The sequence below is a fragment of the Pantherophis guttatus genome, chromosome 1 (genome assembly GCF_059756535.1).
Source record: "Pantherophis guttatus breed Tessera chromosome 1, ASM5975653v1, whole genome shotgun sequence".
In the NCBI taxonomy this organism is placed as follows: domain Eukaryota; kingdom Metazoa; phylum Chordata; class Lepidosauria; order Squamata; family Colubridae; genus Pantherophis; species Pantherophis guttatus.
The window spans coordinates 284,472,930-284,495,900 of NC_142063.1; the positions used below are offsets into that span (position 1 = coordinate 284,472,930).

Consider the following 22,971-nt stretch of genomic DNA (forward strand, 5'->3'; position numbering starts at 1 on the left):
ATAATTTTGCATAGACACTATTCTTTTGCATTGCATTTATTATGGTTATTTCTGATATTCCAATGAAATATTTTCTTCTTCCAATATATCTACTGGTGGTTTGTTGATATTTTAAAAAGCTTATTTACTGAGCCTGAAGCTAAATAAGATAGATGTGCCTTTATTCCCAGCAGTGTTTCCGGTGTGTTTAAATTGTAAAATTGAATCATATATCATGGATGTTGATATTTGTAGAACAATGGCAATAGTTGAATTTTAAGATACAGTGATTTAGATAGTATTGGAATGAATTTGATCTTTAGATACTCATTATTAAATAGAAGCAATGCTCTGTAGGCATTCTCAACCTTTTAAGTCGGCATCAGAGGTGGGTTTCAGCAGGTTCTGACCAGTTGTGGAGAACCCGTAGTGGAAATTTTGAGTAGTTCGGAGAACTGGTAGTAAAAATTCTGACTGGCCCTGCCCCCATCTATTCTCTGCCTCCCAAGTCCCAGCTGATCGGGAGGAAATGGGGATTTTACAGTATCCTTCCCCTGGAGTGGGGAGGAAATGGAGATTTTACAATATCCTTCCCGTGGAGTGGGGTGGGAATGGAGATTTTACAGTATCCTTCCCCTGCCATGCCCACCAAGCCACGCCCACCAAACCACACCCACCAAACCACACCCACAGAACTGGTAGTAAAAAATTTTGAAACCCACCACTGGTCTGCATGCATATTTGGAATGTCAAGAGTTTATCGTCAGTATTCTCACAAAATAGCTGCAAGAGGATGGAGAGAAAACATCTATTTAGTGGCATAGAATAGTCTCCTATTAGAGAAGGAGAGGGAGAGCAAGAGAGAGAGAGAAAACTAGGACACCTACTGAAGATTCCAGGTGTATTGCTAATAGAAACTCAAACACACTTCAGTAAATAGTTTTTGGATGTATATAGTAATTTCTTGGAACTGAAAGTGGAAAAATATAGATGTCCAGATTATAGATGTCCTAATTTCATGAAAGGATCACTTGTGGCCAGGAAACAGACAAAAAGCATCAGTTCCAAAGTTATAGTCCACACCACTCAAGGTTCCAAAGAGCACTGAAGCACTGAAAAATAGATGTCATATTCAAGTACAAAATAACTGATCACACAGGCTTGCAATCAGAGGATGTTACTGACAGAAATGAGCTAGAAGGGAAGTATTTTATGTTTGAGTATATTGTTATGTCTCCATTCTTGATGATGCCTAGCTAACTAGATGCCCACTTATAGCCATTCTTTCCTAATGGGCACTTTTGCAATTTTATTGTATGTAATGTTTGTGTGACAATGGTATATGAAGAATAGCAATAGCACTTAGACTTATATAGCACTTCATAGTGCTTTACAGCCCTCTCTAAGTGGTTTACAGAATCATCATATTGCCCCCAACAGTCTAGGTCCTCATTTTGTAAGGCTCAGAAGGATGAAAGACTGAGTCAACTTTGAGCAGGTCAGGATCTAACTCCTGGCAGTGGGCAGAGTCATATTGCATAGAATGCAATAATACATTCTAACCACTGTGCCACCAGGGCTCCTCAGACAGCAGGGAGAAACAGCAGGGAGGGAGGAATAAAAAACAAAAAGAAGAAAGGAAAATCCAGAAAATAACACCATGGTCTTGACTTAAGTAACAAGTATGAACTTGTCATTTTTACTTAGGTAAATAGAAACAAGGTTAATTGCTGACAAATGGTAGAAATATCATTTAAGGAAATTAAATTACCTTACATGGAAATTACCTTAAAGTCATACATTGCGCAAAATAAATAGAACTGACCTTTATGCCTTTTAGAATATACATACTCTACTCTTACCCTCCAAAACTATCATTAATTGGTGCCTTCACTTAAAGAAGCATCAAGTAAGGAAAAAACCCTGACTCATCATGACAACAATACTGTGCATTAAGAGTACATACCCAATTTTTTTTTGAAGAAGTTCATTGGACCTTGCATGACCATAGTACTTTTCTCCTGCTCATTAAATAAACCTTCTTTTTTTCCCAGGCTCTCTTGTGCCAGCATGAAAAAGTTGCAGCTGCATTGAAAGTTGCCTTATGAGCCAACTACTTAAAACAATGGAAGTCTGAAATGAGATGGTGTGGTCATGCGAGGTCCAAATTACTCCTTCATTGTATATAGGAGCAGAAACCTGTTTTGTTAGTTATCACCATACCTTGAATCCTGGGACATAAAACACCCAGACATTGATATTCTTAACTACAACAAATATTTAAATTGGATTGAGGCAGTTTATTCAGGAAGGCATTTTTCTGCTGGGCTTATTTGCTTCTGTTTTTATGGTATCTTTTTTGTCAGAACTGGAGCTTCTCTGACACAAAAAGCTATGTACAGGGTTGTTGTTTTTTGTGAGCACAAAGCTCCCTATCTTCTGAAAGTGCCTCATTATTGATTTGACTCTTTATTCTAAGACAATGAATAAAACTAATGATATATTAACTGAAATATTTTTTTTCTGTCTCTCTGTGTGTATGCCATTCTTTTGCTGATTAAAAGGCTCTAAGAGCCAATGTTTTGTCTGGCTAGATGATATGCAGGCTTCCTTTTATCTTTTCCTATGATTTGTTGGATTAAACATTCTGTAATACATTACATATGGTTGAATGTGAGCAGCTGACCTTTATACACACAGTTCAACCATATTTTAATCCATCTATTAATTGTTATTGTTCTAATCCTACCATTTCTCAATGAGTTTAAGGTAGTACCCGAGTAAGGCCTCTCAATTTTATCATTATAACAACCCTGAGAGGTAGAATCATCTAAGAGACAGAGCCTCGAATGTCACACAAGGAGCTTTGTGGCCAAATGGAGATTTGAACCAAGGATTCCCCATCCCAGTATGAACTATTTAGACCGCAATGGTTATAATGTCTTATTAGAGTTTATTTAGTGAAGTTGTTGTTGTTAGTCGCAAAGTCGTGTCTGACCCATTGCGACCCCATGCAAAACGTTCCTCCAGGCCATCCTGTCCTCTACCATACCCCATTTAAGCTCATGCTGACTGCTTCAGTGACTCCATCCAGCCATCTCATTTTCTGTCGTCCCCTTCTTCTTTTGACCTCAACCGTTCCCATCATTAGGCTCTTCTCCAGTGAGTCCTTCCTTCTCATTAGGTGGCCAAAGTATTTGAATTTCATTTAGTGAAGTTAATGTACATCTAAAAACTGATCCAGCTTTCCATGCATGAATTCCTTCTTTAATGAACAGCTTTAATCTGAAACCGAAAGAAAGGTAAATAGTCTTTATGCATTTTTGATTTGTTTAAATTTGTCTTGAATAAGTTACAAGGGTATTCATCTTAATATAATGTCATCACCTACTGTATGAATGTTGTGCTAGAAAAGTAAGTTTTAGGAATTATGTAACTTAATTTGAGGTGCATGTGACACCATCTGTACTTTAAATTATTTAGAGTGTTGATTTTGGATGACAATTTATTTATTTATTTATTTATGAGATTTATATGCCGCCCTATCTCCAGCCAGACTCAGGGCGGTTCACAACAGTTAAGAAACATCTAATAAAAAGTTAAAAAATTAATTCCAAATCTCATAATTTAACAGTTAAAAGTACAATTAAGACTAACAAGTTAAAATTAAATTAGAATTAAAACCCCATCAGTCCAGGCTGGCCAAACGAAAGAGCCACATTTTCAGGTCGCGGCGGAAAGAGCGGAGGTCGGGGGCCACCCGGAGCTCCAGGGGCAGTTGATTCCAAAGGGTAGGTGCGCCCACAGAGAAAGCCCTCCCCCTGGGGGTCGCCAACCGACACTGTCTGGCCGACGGCACCCTGAGGAGGCCCTCTGTGGGGGAACACACCGGGCGATGGGAAGCTGTTGCTGGCTGCAGCTGGTCCCCCAAATATCCCGGGCCTAAGCCATATAGGCATCGGGACATCACGTCGAGGGCATCGCTGGGTTGGTTTGGGGTGGATATAAAAAGCTGGGTATCATCAGCATACTGATGTACCTCACCCCAAAACCCCGGATGATCTCACCCAGCGGCTTCATATAGATGTTGAACAAAAGAGAGAGGACCGACCCCTGGGGCACCCCACAAGTGAGGGGCCTCGGGGCCGACCTCTGTCCCCCGGCCAACATCACCTGCAAACGTTCCAAGAGGTAGGAGGAGAACCACTGTAAAACAATGCCTCCCACTCCTATTCCCTCGAGGCGTTGCAGCAAGATACCATGGTCGATGGTATCGAAAGCCGCCGAGAGATCTAATAGGACCAGGACAGAGGAGTAACCTCTGTCCCGGGCCCTCCAGAGATCATCCACCAGCGCGACCAATGCCGTCTCCGTACTGTACCCGGGCCTGAAACCCGACTGGTACGGATCCAGGTACTCCACTTCATCCAGTGCCAATGGGAGTTGACGTGCCACCACACTCTCAACAACCTTCGCAACAAAGCGAAGGTTGGAGACATGACAAAAGTTATTTAAAATAGCTGGGTCCAAAGCAGGTTTCTTGAGGAGGGGCCTCACCACCGCCTCTTTCAAGGCGGTAGGGAAGCTTCCCTCACCCAAGGATGCATTAATCACTGCCTGGATCCAGCCTCATGTAACCTCCCGAGCCGAATAAATGAGCCAGGAGGGACACAGGTCCAATAAACACGTGGCAGCACTCAGCTTACCCATGATCCTGTCCACTTCTTCCGGAGTAACAGGGTCGAACTCCTCCCAGATAACACGACCGGTCGTCTCCCCCCTGTCCGACCCTGCCCAGTCAGAGTCCAGACTGGCCCGGATCTGATCAATCTTGTCCAGCAGATGTTGACTAAACCCCTCGGCCCGGCCCCTCAGAGGGTCATTGTGCTTCCCGATTCAAGAGGGAGCGGGACACCCTAAACAGGGCGGCCAGACGATTATCTGCAGACGCGATGAGGGCAGAGAAGTAGGAACGCTTTGCTGCCTCCATCGTCACAAGATAAAACCTCGTAAAAGATCTTAGCTGTGCACAGTCTGATTCGGATCAACTGGATCTCCAACAGCTCCCTAAGCCTCTCCTCCGGCGCTTCAACTCCCGGAGCTTCTCAGTAAACCGAGGGGCCAACCGGGATCTGCACCGGGTCAGAGGCTGCAAAGGCACAACACGGTCGAGAGCAATTTATGCAAAATTTCTTGGTGATGTTATAAAATGAATTACATATTAAAACTGTAGACAGTGGGAAAATAAGCTTAATGTGTGAAGATCTCAATCTCCTACACCAACTGTGTTTTAAAAAAGCAGCCCTTAGTATTTTAATGTTCTACAAGATTTCAAAAATTTTCCTTGAAGTTGGCCAACTGGTATATAAATGCTCTGTATTTTTTCTAACATTTGGTATAATACAATGGGGATTTCTTCCCAGCATACTGTACTTAAGGGAAAGGATGTTCTGCAGAACTGCAGTAGGGGGAGGAAAGGGTTAACACTTTTTTCTTTTCTTCTGATGTAATCTTTATAATTATCATGCCTGAGATGGATCTCTGGAAATAATAAAGGCTTGAAATGATTTGGCTCTAAACTAGAGTTGGTGAGCCTTCAGTAAATGACTTTAAAGGCAAATATCTGTTCCTTGAACAGTATTTGTCTTTAGACTCTGAGACACATACATTCATTTTTTAACTCTTCCTATTTTTTCTTCTTCGCTTTCTTTTCTTCTTGCTTTCTAAACATACCATTATAGTACTGTTTCCTTTGATTTCAGAACCAATAATGTAGTTAGTGTGGAATATTTTAACATTTTCATATTCTATTCTGATTAGAATCACTCATATTAAATCTTAATATGGGCTGCTTTGGTTACGGTTATTCAAATAAACTATGGTTAGACAAGCTTTGGATTACCACAGTTGGTAAACCCAGAGTATAAGGACTATTGTACTGAAGTACATTGTAACTCCCAACTGTGGAATCTCAAATTTATGTTTTTAGCTAAAATGCATTGTGGATTATCCATATTATTGAAATATACCATCAAAAATTAAATAGAATTGTACTTTAAATCTTGGTCAAGGATCCATACATTTTTATTCAAAATAATAGAAAATGGAATATTAATTGTGGTGATGGTATCCTGATTACGGAAATTAAATGGGATATGTCATTATTAGATTATTTGATGTAACACAGTGATTAAACTGCTTGACAGAGAAAGTGTATACAGTAGTATTCAACCAGCAACCTGATTAAAAGGGACAAAAGTGTTTTTACAATTTGGGTTTTAAACAAGCTTTGTTAGTGTAAATATTTTAAAAGTTTGTTTTAAATCTGTACTTAAAAGAACTCAAATGGAAGCAGTAATATTTACAATTTAAGGGTTTTGTGGTGCTATAATTAGCCCCATGACTTATTCTTTACTATGGAGTTCAATTTTGACAGAATTATTGTTATTATTGTAATATTATTTTATAAGCTTTGCTCCCCAGTAAGCAATTTTTTTCTTTCTTTATTTGAAGTTGAATTGCCAAATTCTTTCCAGCTGCTACCAGTATTTTAGGGAACTGTGGCTGGGACCAAGGAACTGTGGCTGTTGCTTTTAAGTTCCCAAGACCCAGCATTCTAAAATAGCTTCATTGCTGAATGTTATCGGAAGCACTCTAGCAGCTGAATGTGCAAAGAGATCTGAAATTTGGCTCATCAGGATTTGAAAACGAATGTGTTCAGCTTTTTATCCATATTTCAGCCTGAGCAAATTGCTTGCACAGCTTTTCAATTTGAGCAAAATGATGCAAGCAACAGCAACATTTATACAAAAGTCAGTCCATTTTATCTCACATTTTGCTTTTTGTTTTTTTTTTTAATCAGAATTTTGATCCCTGGCGATTTTAAACCAATTAGACCTGTATCTTTTTTGTTGTTGTTTTTTTAAATAAAGACTTTAAGTTAATCACTACTTTTCAGATCAATTCAAGAACTAAAAGAGGACAAGATATCAGAGAGAGAGAGAGAGAGAACATGATAAAAGCAACACCATACTGTTACTAAATCTGCTTTAAGGCACAAAAATGTAGCAGCAATCACAACCCTGGACAGACAATCTCTGGTCAAAAGCTAGTCAAATGGGCACCAGAAAAGCAGCTGTAGGGTGTTCTCCAGGAAAGAGATGGCATACTGGATCTATCCTGCTCACTCCTGGCATGTTATACCTATGGAGACAAGACAGGGAGAGACTGACTCCCCAGATGCTTCTCTATGCATAATAGACTCCAGTGGAAGAAAGCAGATGTATGGATTGCCCAATCCAATCTTAAACCATAGAGTTTCTCGTGGGGCCACATTGCCATAACTCTGCCTGCAATTCAAGCTTATCAAATATTTTTTTTATCTTTAAAGACTAATAAATTGAAGCACTGTAACATAAAAAAGGAACACAATATTAGTTTTCAGTCTCAGTTTGGTAGATCATTGGAAACTAAGTACATATTTTTTCTGATGAATTGTTATCATTGCATGGGGAAATGTCACCAAAAAAATAACACAACAGCAACAGTGTTTTGCCACTGCTTCCTTCCTAGGCTGAGAGAGAAACAGACCAGGGCTCAGTTGGCTTTCTATCTAAGAAGGGATTAGAATCCACAGTCTCCTAGTTTCTAGCCTGGTGCCTTAACCACTGCAACAAATTGACTTTCATAATTATTGAAAACTGGTTCCATTTGTACTAGTTTTATTAACAAAGTGTTCCCTAAGAATTACCTTCATCTTTACAGATATACCGTGTTTCCCCGAAAATAAGACCCTGTCTTATATTTTTTGAACCCTGAAATAAGTACTTGGCCTTATCTCTCTTGATTTTATGATTTTATGGTTGATTTTAAATTTTGATATGGATTTTAAATTGATAAATTTTAAACTATGGGCCAAATTTAATTATTTTAAATCTATTTTTAATCGTACTTTATGTATAAATGTTTTATTTTGGCTGTTCACCGCCCTGAATCCGAAAGGAGAAGGGCGGTATAGAAATTTGAATAATAAATAAATAATAATAAATAAATAAAATTTTCAGGGATGTCTTATTACTTTGGGGCATGTGGAGCAAGATGGGGCTCCTCTTGCAGTCTTACCTGATTTCCAGCTCTGTCTCCCTAACCCTAACCAGAGGAAATGGCGGGGACTGGCTGTGCATGCATTTAAATATTTTCAGGGAGGGCTTATTTTTTTTGGGGGGGGGTTATTTTAGCACATGCGCTCAAAAGCCCGATTGTGCTTATTATCAGGGGATGTCATTTTAGGTGAAACAAGGTATTTAAAAAACCCTCCCTTTTTATGACTCTGTATTAATAAATACAAATTAAAATTTCTATATCACTATAACATCCGTATTTATATATGGATATACATCTATATATCTATACACACACACATCCATTTCTTCAATGCTGTGCATTTCTTCTTAAAAAACATAAAAATGTACCATGTTTCCCTGAAAATACAATCTATTCAAAAAATAAGGCCTAGCCTTGACTTGATTTTTTTTGGGGTAGGCCTAATATAAGCCCTACCCCAAAAATAAGCCCTATTGAAATGGGTGGGCATGGCCAGCACAGGTGGCAGCCCTTCCTTTCCCCAGTCACCTCAGAGCTGCTCGGCCCCTTAATCGGGGCCTGCTGATCAGCTGAGCCACTCAGGCCGCTGCCTCCAGTAAGCGTGGCCACTTTTGTAGCCAATTGCGGCTGCAAAAAACTCGGAGGCCAAGCGACACACCCCACACGCTTTGCGCCCTCGTTACCTAACAGTGACAGTCACAGCAGGCAATTCTGTCCATGGAACAACTGTCCCATGAGTGCTGCTCCGGCCGCCGCCTCCAGCAAGTGTGTCCAGGCAGGCAGGCAGGAAAAGGAGTACAGGCAGGAAAATCCCACTCGCAATTTTCCTGCCAATCGCCGAAAAGGCTCCTCCTCAAGCCTTCAGCAAGGCTTGGATTGCAACGCTGAACGCTCGGCAGGAAAATTGCAATGGGGATTTTCCTGCCTGTACTCCTGAAGGCTCCCCACTGCTTGTTTTTGGGTGGCAGCTGCGTGGCTCGCTCGATTGGCTCTATGTGGCTTGCACAAAAGGCTCCATCCCAAGCCTTCAGCATTGCAATCCTGGGTTACCCTCAGCTTCCCGGCGCTACTCTGGGGCTTGCATAGCACTGGAAAAGGGGAGGCCATCGGAGGAGCCCCACGCCGCCCCCGCCTACTTCTGCTTCACCTTTGCCAGGGCGGCAGGTGCTAAAAGAGTGCTGTCCTCAGCTGGGCAGTCCCAAGCGTCCTCCTGAAGCCTCCCTGCCACTTGGTTTGGGGCGGACAGCTGCGCGGCTCATGAGTTGCAAACAATCCAGGGATTTGGGCAGCCTTTACGTGGCCAGTATGCGTGCAAGATCCCTGGTTTCCGAGGCTGGCAAGGCTCAGAGTTTGGGCTCTGGTGCACTCTTCTCCTCCTGGGCAGTGGCTGCGTGTGCACAACGCCTCCAGCTCACTGAGTGTGGCCTGCTGATCTTGGCTGGCGGCGGCTCTGACCTGATCCTCGCCGCCAAAGCTGTGGGCAAGAACCGGCCATGCTGATCCCACTTCATGGCTGCGCAGACAGAGCCCGCACCTGGCACAAGGGGCTGCTCGCCCCACCCCCACCTCATACTGGGTACATGGAGGAAAAAATAAGACCCCCCTGAAAAGAAGCCCTAGACTGTTTTTTGGAGATCAAAAGAAAATAAGACCCGGTCTTATTTTGGACAAACACAGGTATATAATCTTAATCTTCAGTTATTTTGCTTAACCATGCTGGTTAAATCATGAAATACAGAGCACAGTCTATTAATATACTTTATACAGATTTTATGATTTATCATCATCATTCACATATCCTGGAACTCAAAATGGTTTAAGTTATTTTCAGCCCAGTTATTATCTTACAATGTAAGTTTCTGGTAGCATTTAACGTGTCCTAAAATTAAGACATGCATTATTGTCTTTAACAAGTTGGAAAAAGTAAAGTTCTTTGATCAGAAGCCTTCAGAGAACACCCATATAATTCTGGGTGCATAAAAGGCATATCTCAAATCCTTATATTCTGTACTCATGATGAATTTCTGTTTTATTTTAATGGTTTTTTGCAGGTGCTCTGGGAAAAAGAACAAGATTTCAGGAAAAATATGTAGCCCAACTGATACTAGATGTTCAGAGGAAAGATAACATCCTCCTTCCTTACCGAGAACTTAGTCCAACACCTACTCCACTAGAAGATTTAACTAAGGTATTGAAATGAAACAAAAGTACTACCGTGTTTTCCCGAAAATAAGACCCTGTCTTATATTTTTTTGCCACCAAAAAAGACACCAGGTCTTATTTTTTGGGGGGGAGGGGTTGACCTCTGACTCACCTCACTTGTGCGCTGGAGAGGCCTTCAGGAAAGCCTTGCCGGTTGCAGAAGAAATGACCAGCAAGGTAGATGTCAGGGTGTGTGAGGCTTGGCTGCAACTGTCCGAAGGTAAGTAATAGGGCAGCTCCACCCCCCCATTGTAGTTTAATTTTTACCCGGGCACCCTGGAGTGGGTGAGTCTTAATTAGGGCTTATTTTGGGGAGGAGTAGGGCTTATATTGGGTGCACGTGTAAAAATCAAGCTAGGACTTACTTTCAGGATAGGTCAGGGATGGGTTCTACTTACCTTTACTACCAGTTCACAATGGGTGCGTGCACAGAAGCTTCTGCACACGCGCAAATCATCCTTTACTACCAGTTTGCAAGAACCGGACAGAACCAGGAGCAACCCACCACTGGGGTAGGTCATATTTTGGGAAAAACACTGGTATCTTTTGGAAGGGTCTGCCTTTGTGTGGATTGTCACTTGTTTTGTGAACTATTTGTACTCCTTCAATTACAGTTTTGTTTTCCCCATCCTTTAATTAACCAGTACTTAATTGACTATGAGATTAAGTCTGTTCTGCACCTGGAAATAAGTATGAATGTGTTTGCATCTGTTTGCACTCCCCTCACCCAAAAATTCTAAGTGATTTACCTGTCATTAAAATGGACAGCTAAGTTAACAATCTTAACAGACACCTTATCAGGTACCTTAAACCAACCTCCATTCAAATAAGACCCCAGTCAAGATTTCCTTTCAATACAGATTTCGATTTCAGTAGAACTGTATTCATCAAGGGCACAAGTGGAAAGAAAAATCCTAAGAATCTATCCCCTGCCGAATTTCCAATAATTATTGTACACATAGTGGCTACATATTTAAAGGAGAGAAGGATATATATTACAAAGGAAAAATGTGGTAAAGCGCTTTCCAGTAAAGTTTATTTGTGGCAATAGGAATTTTCTCAAGAGAAATTCTTCATAAGTTTTCAAGAAAACTCAGGATTTCTGGAGTATAGTTTGAAGACCACTAACTGGAATATATTTCCAAACCATTCTGTTTCTTCAAGGAACTTTTTATTCTTTAGCCACAGCCCTGGTGTTCTGTCAGCTCTCCTAGTTTTTGCTTAAATCATCTTCAACACAGTTGCTGTTGTGCTAGCCAAGAGAATCCTTCTCTGTAGCTTAGTCAAGTGGAGAATTTATGTTCCTGGCAAAGCTAAAATCAAATGCTGCTGTTCAAGATATTTTTTATGTTATTACTGCAACTTCCAAACAGATGAACAACTTTAGATGTAATTTATCACTTGTGTATATTTCCCCACAGAATTATGCTTTAGATGATGACACCGTACTAAATGAAATAAAGTTTGAAGAATCTCATCAGAACCAGATGCCTGACCTCTGTGCAGAAGAACTTGCTGTAATCCTTGGCGTTTGGTAAGATGATAAACTTGGTTCCATCATTGTCAGTGCCCAGTTATAGCGAAAAAGCAAAAGTCACGAGGCTGGTTTTAAGAAAAGGCTAAAAAACACACCTCAAAGTAATATCTCTATTGGGCAAGCAAACACAGTGTACCAGCTTTTAGAATTCTCTAAAACCTCTTAAATTATGTGATGATAAATAATATAAAAATGTTGGGTACGTCCATGTATGTGGTTTGAGGGAAGAAGCTCATGTTGAAGCCATCAAATGTGGGAGGAATTGGAAATATTAACTCATGTTAGATGCTTCTCTGAATCCAGAATGATTGGAATAAGGAATACATAATGGCCTATTTTTGAAGAGAGAGAGAGGAGGTTCAGATCTTTAACCATCATGTGTAAAAGATGATATTTTGAGAGTTGGCATATATTTTGTCAATCTAGTCTTGTGCACAAGTTATTGTGGTAAGAGCAATGAAATCTAGGTTCAAGACTACCTTCTCTATGGATGTTTTACCAGGTGACTTTTGTGTCTGATGTGGGAAAACTGGGAGTGCTATCTATACTACCTTGAGTTTCTGGAGGAAAGGCAAGATAGCAGGAACAAAACTAAACATATACATTAGTTTTGGTAGCTTTGTTATATGTTTTGAGCCTCTAATTAACCATCTGCAAGGATTGCAAGCTTAGTACTAGCGCGCATGCGCGCACACATACTTTCCTAAATGCTTAGCTGAGTAGAACTGAATGTTTGGAATTTCAGAAAGCTACATAAATAAAAATGTATTATTATTATTTTTTTTTTACAGTATAGACTTTCAGAAAAACAATCCTGTCCATAAGCTCACAGAAGAGGAGCTGCTTGCTTTTACATCAGTAAGTAACTGGCCAGTTTTTTCCTTCTAAAAATGTTTTCATGTGTTTATTGAATGGATCACATGTTGATTTGCTGACTGTTTCTCAGAGAAGGAGCTTTTATGTACATGGGGAATATTATATAGAAAGAAGCAAAGACCTATCTAATCCATTTTCTAGTTCCTATCCAGGTGCACAGACAGGACATAAGTGTGCTATCTCCCTTCCATTCATATTTTCTCGCAATTAATATCAAGAGGCTTGATGCCTTTATCCCTAGAGATAATATATTGATAGCCTTATTCTGTATAAATTTGTCTTTCTCCCTTTTTGGTCCCAGGAAATCTTATAGTAACATACTCCCCATGTCTGCTATACTCTGTATGAAGACATTTGATTGATTTAATTTGTCCTAAACCTTCTATATAATTTCACATGCTTCAGTTGTGTCCCCATCTGTCTTCATAGCAAGAGTTGCTTCAGCCATAATGACGTGAGATACAATTTTCTGTATCGTCTCCAAATCCATAATATTCTTTTTGAGTTTTAGTGACTAGAATAGTATAAACAGTGTTCCCAACATATATAATAAAAAATGCTTCTATTTGATCTTTTTGCTAGAACTTAAATTGTGTTACTGCCATAAATGCCTATATTTCTGCTGCATGTATTTTATTAAACTGGTTTAAGCTGACTTTAAGTGAAAGAGCCTTGGTAGTACAGGGGTTTAAGGCACCCTGTTATTAAGCTTATTAAGACCAGCTGCCTGCAATTACTGCAGGGTTCGAATCTCGCCAAGGCTCAAGGTTGACTCAGCCTTCCATCCTTTCTAAGGTAGGTGAAATGAGGACCCAGTTTGTGGGGGCAATAAGCTGACTTTGTATAAATATACAAAAGGATGAAGGCTATTGCTGAGCACATTGTAAGCCGCCCTGAGTCTTCGGAGAAGGGCGGCATATAAATCAAATTAAAAAAAAAAAAATAGTGGTATTGTTATCCACTACTTTATACGAACAACTTTTTGTGCTTTGCAATTTGTTATGGGTTACACAGATGGAAACAGGCTGCCTGGCGAATTGAAGGTTATCTAAAGTAATAAAATGGATTTCGCAGTGTTTCCGGCTGCATTTCTACTGTATTGACTATGAAACCATAATTTTATGGTTTTGGTAATTGTCTTCTCATACAATTGTTTTGAATAAATTACTGTAGTTCAGCCCTTGAATCCCTGCTGACCAAGAATACAAATTATGATAAACAATAGGGATTGATCAACAACTGCTGAATTAAAACTGTTCTGGTCAGTAAAATATAGTCCATGCCTTCACAAAGTGTTTCCTTGGATCACTTTGACATGCTTCCAGATTCATTTTATAAGTGTTGCAAGGCAATTGTTGATGATACAAATTTTATGGCTCGTTTCGTTTTTTTTTTTTGTTTCCCAGAAAATAATAAAATATTAATAGAATGTAAGTATTTATTAATACATCTAATATGTTAGAATCCATGACAGGTAGTCCTTAACTTACAACAGTAATTGAGCCTGCAATTAAGTGTTGTGGTCATTAAATGGGTTTTACAACTTTTTTCTGATAGTTGTTACGCGATTGCAGCAGTCGTTAAGGGAACACAGTAGTTGTTAAAGCAAACATGGTGGTTGTTAAATGAATCTGTTTTATTCATTGGGTGATTTTTGCTGGAAGTGAATATGGAATCCAGCAAAAAATGTCAAAAATCATAGTCATGCAACTGCAGGATGCTGCAAACGGCCATAAAGGTGAGCCGGTTGCCAAGCACCTAAAATGCGATCACATGACTGGGTGTGTGTACAGCCATCGGACCTTCGAAATTGGATCGTAAGTTCCTTTTGGAGGCGTCTATTGTAACTCTGAACGGTCTCCAAGTGAGCAGTCTTAAGTTGAGGACTATCCTTATTTTCAGAAATTGTCAGTTAAAAAATGGTTTATTTTCATGACTGAAATCCAGAAATATGTAGAGCAGGCTTCCCTGGCTACAGGGAAGAGTGGAGGTTGAAGTCTAAAATAATGGGGAGAAGGAGACGGTGGAAGATGGATTTAATTTTTCTGAAGAATTGCTGAGCCAGGAATTTCTCTTTGTCTGAATTTCTAGCTATTCTCTTGATATCCTTTTATTATGCCAGGATGTGTAGGTAAACTATTTCTAAAATAGATAAGACAAAGAAAATATCATAAGGAACTCAGCTGATGAGTAGCTGTTCCATCACCATCTTAGCTCTGCCCCTCGTTACTTCAGGAGATACAACCAAGACCATCACCAGAACACACGAATCCATTCTTCCCAAAATATACTACTCCTTATTATACTAAGAAGGCCTGATTAAGAATCTGGATTTATGAAGACTCGGTTGAATTTGGTACCTCAAATCTTTTAGATTTGAGCACTGCTGTTGGGGCATTCAGCAGGGAAGAACTATAATCACTATGTGTGCATTTAGTGGCTGAAGGGCAGCTTTGAAGTATGTTCTGCCACTTGTTCTGGATTTTCTTGAAGTCATCTTTTTTGTTGGGGCAAATAGACTGTAAAGGAAGCAAGTGGAAGAGTTTAGTCTGCCATCTAGTGGCTGATTGTTTTTAAAAAATAGAATTGTACAGTAGTATCACTTGAACTGTTTCATTTCCAAAGTTTTAGGTATGCATGGTTTACAGGTTGCTAAGGGTGGGCCATAATATTCATTGATAGATTTAATACTGAATATTTATTATGTGAATGTGTTTTATGATAAAAATTAGAGAAAATAGTTTTAAAGTGTCATAGCTTTGAGTGAATTTTCTAACACTTAATGCAATTCCTAACATTTGTCTCAGCCGCAAAAGTAGAGTTAAAATTTCAAGCCCTGAGGTAACTTTTTGTCAAGAGCTTCTTCAACATTTGTAAATTGTTATTTGCTTGGTTTATACAAAAAGAAAAAAACCAAACCCAAATATGGAAGGAGTATTGGTCAATGAAGTTAATGCCATGTTTGACCTCCTCTCCTCTATCAACATATTGCTATGTGTATGTGTGAGCAGGCATCTTCTCAGCCTACATGTGGATTCTTAAATCTGCAGGCTGGTTAGATGGTTGTCATACATTCATCAGATATCTGCTAAAATATACTTATTCTCAAGAAAGGAGACATTTCCCAGTACTTTGAAGTAATCTTAGCATTGGCATTTTAGGTCAGAGTCCTAATAATCATCTTTCATCTCAGAAATTCCTGATCAAGGAGTGTAGTGTATTTTGGGGGACCCACTGCATTTTAAAATATGCATTTGTTCTAATGTGTTGAATGCCTTCACTTGAAAACAGGGTGTCGAGTATTTACAGGGTATTATGTAATTTGTAAGATGCAGTGGCTCAGTGGCTAAGATGCTGAGCTTGTCGGTCAAAAGGTCAGCAGTTCAGCAGTTCGAATCCCTAGTGCCGCATAATGGGGTGAGCTCTTGTTACTTATCCCAGCTTCTGCCAACCTAGCAGTTCGAAAGCACGTAAAAATGCAAGTAGAAAAATAGGGACCATCTTTGGTGGAAAGGTAACAGGGTTCTGTGCGCCTTTGGCGTTTAGTCATGCCGGCCACATGACCACAGAGACGTCTTCGGACAGCACTGGCTCTTCGGCTTTGAAATGGAGATGAGCACTGCCCCCTAGAGTCGGGAATGACTAGCACATAGGTGTGAGGGGAACCTTTACCTTTATGTAATTTGGACTCTTGTTTAAAATATATGTATCATCTGTGGTGTCTCTATAGTTGTTCTTGGTGACCTAAATTAAAGCAATAAAAACCTCAGTAGAACTATAACATTCTAAAAAATTTAAATCTGTTTCTTTTTTAAAAAATGGTCGGTACTGTGCAGGGGTGGGTTCTGCTTACCTTTACTGGTTTGCAACGGGGCCGCAGAAGCATTTTCATGACGTCAGGGTCAGTGGGCAGAGCCTCCCGCTGATTTTACTACTGGTTCTATAGAACCGGTGTGAACTGGGGGCAACCCACCACTGGTACTGTGGTAGATAAATTTTATCTACCATAGTATCAACCATTCATTCAGCAACTGTTCTAAGTTATGACATCACTGAAAAACGAGACTTATGACTGGTCCTCGAAGGTTTGGCTGTTGCAACACTCCTGTGGACATGTGATCGCAATTTGGGCACTAGGCAGTTGGCTCAATTTATGTTGATTGCAATATCCCACAGTGATATGACTTTTGCAACTTTCCCTACCAGCTTCACACAAGAAAAGTCAATGGGGAAGCCAGCAGGAAAGGTTGCAAGTCATTACAATAAATTGTTTGCACGCCTCCCTGACTGGCATCAGCCACCTCTGTTGTACTCATGCATTTGGGCTTACTTGTCTGCCTGCTGGCCTACTTCCAAGGCACCTGGCCTGCTTCCAAGGCATCTGGAACTGTTTAATAACCGAGATCCTTGCTCAGTTAACAGTCATGTGTCATCACACTTTGCAACCGCATTGCTTAGTGATGAAAATTCCAATCCCTATTACTATCATTAACTGAGGACTACCTATATTTTCTGTTTCAATTGTACACAAATAGTCTTAATCAATAGCAATAGCAATAGCAATAGCAATAGCGCTTAGATTTATATACCGCTTCACCATGCTTTACAACCCTCTCTAAGTGGTTTACAGAGTCAGCATATCCAACAATATGGGTCCTCATTTTACCGACCTCGGAAGGATGGAAGGCTGAATCAACCTTGAGCCAGTGAGAATTGAACTGCCAGATTACCGGCAGTCAGCAGAAGTAGCCTGCAGTACTGCATTCTAACCACTGCACCATCACAGCTCGTAAAATTTCTCAGTGGAGACTTTCTAGAATTACATTCATGTTCAAGAGTAAGCTCTTTCCCAAGCTCTGCTTTACAGATATTTTGGATTATAGCTCCAGAAGTACAGTCCACCTACCTGACTTTTCTGAAAGATGCTGAGTACAAATTCTTGGACTATACAGGATTCTTCCTTTGGCCACAGTTTAAAACCAACCTAAGGCACATTCAAGAACAGGCTTAACAGATGGACTTTTGACAACACTAGAATATTACTATCACCATCACAGCTGCTTTTACAGTTGCCCTTCACTTCAAAAATAGCTTGTTTTGGGAACCTCTGAGCTAATAAAGAGGTTAGCTCAAAGCGGCTATAAGTGAAAATGCAGAAATGCAGATTAATTAATAATTAATATTAGCCTTTTCTGCAGTTTCTAAAGCATTAGAGGGGATGAAAGCTGTTGTTTTGGATAAATTCTCTTTTCATATTACAAGTTGCAAATATTTGCTCCTTAAATATTTTCAAGTTATAGAAGAAACATGTAATCATCCTCCACTGAAATAATTTTTCTGTTCATCTTTTGCTGCTTTCCTTCATTTGTTTGGAGCAAAGTAAGAAAACATTACAAAATCAGAAAAACAGGATTAATTTGATCAAGGAAGTGGCATACTGTCAAAAATGAAAGAATACTGTCTGGTTTGAAGGTGAACCAGATGGTAAAGCATGCTCTGCATTCCACTCTTGTTTATCCTTATTTCTTATAAGTGCTCAGAACATGTTGGCGTAAAGAAAGGAGAAAGGTCATTTCATCCTTTTTCTCACCTCTGCACCTCAACTGATCTAACACATCTCATAATTTCCCCCGTGGCTCTGGCTTTGAAGCTTGGAATTATTTATTATAGGCAAGATAGAAGGAAAATGGTTTAGGGTTGACTCCAAAGAACCATGAACAAATTAGTTTTTAGTGCTGTTGTGAAAGAGCTTGCATAAGCACTTTATTTACCCTGACATAAGTATATTGCCTAAGTAGTAGCATCTAGGCAAGTTGGCTTGATTTTGAAAAATCAAACTTTATATAAAAAAAAATAATTGAACTTTGTTATTCCTCAAGCAGGACATGACTAGGAAATACCAATCTGTAGACAAGTAAGATAGTTGCTAAAAAAAGATGATGACAATCATTTTTGTATCCTTGCAGAGAAAATTATATGTCCATGAATCAAGCTCGAGTAAAAGGAGATATTAATACTATTTAAAATAGAATAATCTGTAAAAGTTCTTTTGCAATAAAATTCAGATATGAATTAGCCGATTCTTCTAGGTCGGCAAGATAAAGTATATATTATTATATTTCTTTGTGTACTTTACCATCATGGTCAAGGTACCCTGAATTAAAAGTTATTCAGAAAATATAACAATCTATTCCCTGCAAAGTTGATATAATACGGATTGTTAATATAAAGTGTTCTATTATAGTAAATAGTGAACCTTATCTATCACCTTTGTATTCTGTTGGTTTATGCTTTATTTCCTTCATCTTTGTTATATTTTGTTCTACATGCTGTGCCAGTTAAAAAAAAAAAAGTGGCAGTTTTGTACTTTACAAACCTTAGCAGTAGAACATTTTGGTATGTGAAATAAGAGCTCCTCAGATGAAACTTTTAGTTTCCTCCCTCTTTTTTTCTTTCTTTCTATCTCAGTGCTATTTTTTCTGGCAGCCTTGTTAACAACTGGGTGGTGAGTGCCCAAAGAGATTGTCTCCCTTGCTTGTCTTTGGCCAGCTGTATCTTCTGTGAGTCATGAGGGCTGAGTTTTTTATGGCACAAAAGCAGGATTACAACAGATTGGTGTTTGATCTGGCATATGATTTTAGAATACTGAAACAGTTTGTTCTATAAAATGTCTGTTTTTCAATGTTTCATCTTAGTTTACCTAGCCTGCTGTGAAACCATAAGCTTATATGTCCTGTCTTGAAAATTGACATCTTACTGGGATACATGAAGCTGAGTCACATATTTATTATTTTACCAAATTACCATTGGTGGTCTATCATCCATCAAATAGTCAATTATTTCAGTAATTGAGCAAAATGTACATAAAGTTCATGTAGAGGAATATATTTCTTCATATTGAGATTTTTTTTAAACTGACAAATGAATGTAATGATGGGCCCACAATGTATCAATTCATCTTCCTAACTTTTTAATTCCATTATCTGTATAATTACTGTGCAGGAATATTTTGCTGGAACTACTGTGTGAAATAGCAGATTTGTGTATTATACTTCAGTGAGTGGACAATGACTGCTTTCAACTTGGGGAATAATTAGCGCAAAATTAAAATCAAGGACTTTATCACAAGCGTAAGCAAACGAAGGAAGAAAAAGGTTGTTAGCTTGAATTTCCATTATCGCATACGTTTCCAGTCCTTCAAATAATAGAGACAGAAAATGTCAAATGTGGGGAAAACAGGATATGCTAGGTAAGGAATTGATTGATTATGGGCCATCAAATCACTGTTAAGTCTTAGTGATAGAAGCTATGAAAATGAAAAGATAAAATTTGCTTTATGTTAGCAAAACTCCGTTGGTTATGGACAGTTTGTAAAATACTATAAACACAGGTGTTTCTAGCTTCATACTTGGGGGGCGGGGGGAGAAAAGACTTAAGCCTCTTGAAATTAGTGTTGGAAGGATAATATCCAGGTACTATTTGAATTTAATAGATTCTTGTGGTAGTGATGGGAAGACTGAACAGTTATAACAGTTAGTTATATTAGGAAGCCTAAAGCCACAATGTTCTAGTATGAAATTAGATTTAAATAGTGACCACATTATTATGCTTAGTTTGAGGGCTTTTCTTGGCAGTTTCCTGAACAGCCCTGAATTTCCTATGCAAATTCCACTGCTATTGGCTTGGAAACTAGCATCTCTTAAATGTAGGTCATAGTAACCTACAAGACAGTAGAATTATATACTATAAGGAGAATGTGTTTTGTGTGGAACTAGTCATTGTATTCAGTTCATGCCTTACTAAGGAAGAAAGTGTTTTCCCCTGAATTTATAGACCCATTTAGTATTTATGTGTTGTAACCAAGAAAACTACTTGGATTTAATCATGGATTCATAAGAAGCGGTGCTTGAGTTAAAGGGAAACTTTACTTTTCACAATAAAAAAATAAAATAAAAAAATAAAAACTTATATGGAAACCAGCATGTTATAAATCGTAATTGCAGACCTGGACATTAAGTATGCCTCTAGAGTTATTCTTAGAAAATAGGTTTCATTTGTAAGGCTAACCCACCCAGAATTTAAATAAGACATAATTAAGGTAGGTAAAATAGAAACTAGAATCTGAAGAGTCTAGCAGCAAAACACCTCATCAGGTTGCCTTCTGATAAATTGTATTTTGTGAACACCAGTTTGTGTTGTTGCCCATAATGTGCTATTAGAAAAGTATAGCTGGGAAGGCCTAAAATTCCTTTGTTATTCCCATGATCTCCCTCTAGTTCTGTTCCTTGGTCTCACGATTTCCTTAGGTGCTACTGCCAGCTTATCTCAAATATGTTTCCCACCCGTTTAAATAAACTGACAATCTTCCCTATTAGAAACTCATAAGTTCCTATCATGCAAGTCCCCTTTTGATGAGAGAATGGGATAAAATTATGATAAATAATGATAAATGCAAGGAGGAGATACGGCTTGCACCAAAAGTTTACAAGTAGAGGTTGAACATGAAATATGGCTAATTTTCTTGGAATGCATATGCATGTAGATTTTTCCAGTTGACTGTCTACAAGACACACAACAAGAACCTTCTGTCTATATTTCAGAAAATACCACTTAATTTTAATAGTTTTAATATGATAGCATTTTCTTTCTAAATCCATAGCTTCATTATTTTATCAGTAAATTCACCAAGGAATAAATCTTACATTAGTTCTTGAATGGCGTTCTATCAGACATTGTTGCTGTGCTGCCAGCTATTATCTGAAATTCCCTGAACACTGACACTGAGAAGCTAAGCCCTTTTCATAATATTCCAAATTCCTGATTTATGGATATTGAGATGAGGCCCTCAGAAATACATACTAATGTATTATTATGTGGTATGGAATGTTATATACGTCCCTGGTTTTAGGACTTGGTCCAATCTAAACACCTAATTGTGTATAAGGACAGTGTTTCAATCAAACACAATTGAAACCGTTTTCAGCACCCCACAGAATAAATGATACGTTTGGAATAAGATACATGTGAACAGCATGACTCTCTTCCAGTTGAAGTGAAAAGGGAAAGTCCTGTTTTATACTTAATTCATTACTAAAACCCATTTTTAAAACGAAATAGTAAAGCAGGCTCTTTTTTAAATGTAAAAATGACTAATTGTATATCTCTTTTGATATTTGATTAAATAGATACCCTGTTTTCCCGAAAATAAAACATCCCCTGATAATAAGCTCAATCGGGCTTTTGAGTGCATGCGCTAAAATAAGCCTCCCCCCGAAAATAAGCCCTCCCCAAAAATATTTAAATGCAGAGCTGGAAATCAGATAAGACGGCAAGAGGAGCCCCATCTTGCTCCATGTGCCCCAAAACAATAAGATCTCCCCAAAAATAAGGCCAAGCGTTTATTTCGGGGTTCAAAAAATATAAGCCAGGGTATTATTTTCGGGAAAACACGGTAAGTAAATGTTGAAAACTGCTCATATCTGTCCATTCTTAATAGTCTAGTTTCTATACTAGTCAGCTGAGAAATAAAATAAAAATATGTGCAGTGCCTCTTTAGCTTCTGTCAATGCCCATAAACTGGGTATGGGTCTGGCTGCCTAGGAAGGATTTTAGAAGTCCTTGAAAGAAAACCTCCTACTGATTATCGAAATAAGCAATGATTATTTCAGATATTGTCAAGAGTTAACAATAAATGTTTCTGTTTAGTTGAGCTTGACTTCTGCTGAGTTCATGGCCACCTCCATTGATTTGTCTTGACAACAGTAGAGAAATTTTGGCCATTGCCTCCTCCCTCGGTTGTTTTACATAGCGAACCGAATAATGAATCTGTACAATCTGTATATAAGAACAGAGGCATCTATCTACTTATGAACTAGGAGGAATTCAGGATCATTTTGAAAAGTTCCTGTGTCGGAGTGGGATATCCTATGTATGTGGAGTGGGAAGATCCACATACTTAGGCAGTGAATTATAATGAAAAATACTTGGCTGCCATAAATTTAAGATGCATATAGGTTAAGCCAGTGGTGGAATTCATTTTTTTTTACTACCGGTTCTGTGGGCGTGGCTTGGTAGCAGTGGCAGGGGAAGGATAATGCAAAATCTCCATTCCCACCCCACTCCAGGGGAAGGATACCGCAAAATCCCCATTCCCTCTTCACTCCTGGGGGAAGGATATTGCAAAATCTCCATTCCCACCCCACTCTGAGGCCAGCCAGAGATGGTATTTGCCGGTTCTCCAAATGACTCAAAATTTCCACTACTGGTTCTCCAGA

The 22,971-nt window shown here is 38.9% G+C and overlaps 1 protein-coding gene across 1 annotated transcript in view; it reads left to right on the forward strand.

The window, feature by feature from the left end:
- The window catches only part of TTC27 (tetratricopeptide repeat domain 27), a 96,671-nt gene that overhangs the window by 20,187 nt on the left and 53,513 nt on the right, over nucleotides 1–22,971 (forward strand). Inside the window, exons 7-9 of the mRNA XM_034428128.3 lie at nucleotides 10,134–10,270; nucleotides 11,706–11,818; nucleotides 12,613–12,679. Coding sequence (XP_034284019.2) covers nucleotides 10,134–10,270; nucleotides 11,706–11,818; nucleotides 12,613–12,679 — 317 coding nt within the window. The remainder of the gene's footprint in view (nucleotides 1–10,133; nucleotides 10,271–11,705; nucleotides 11,819–12,612; nucleotides 12,680–22,971) is intronic.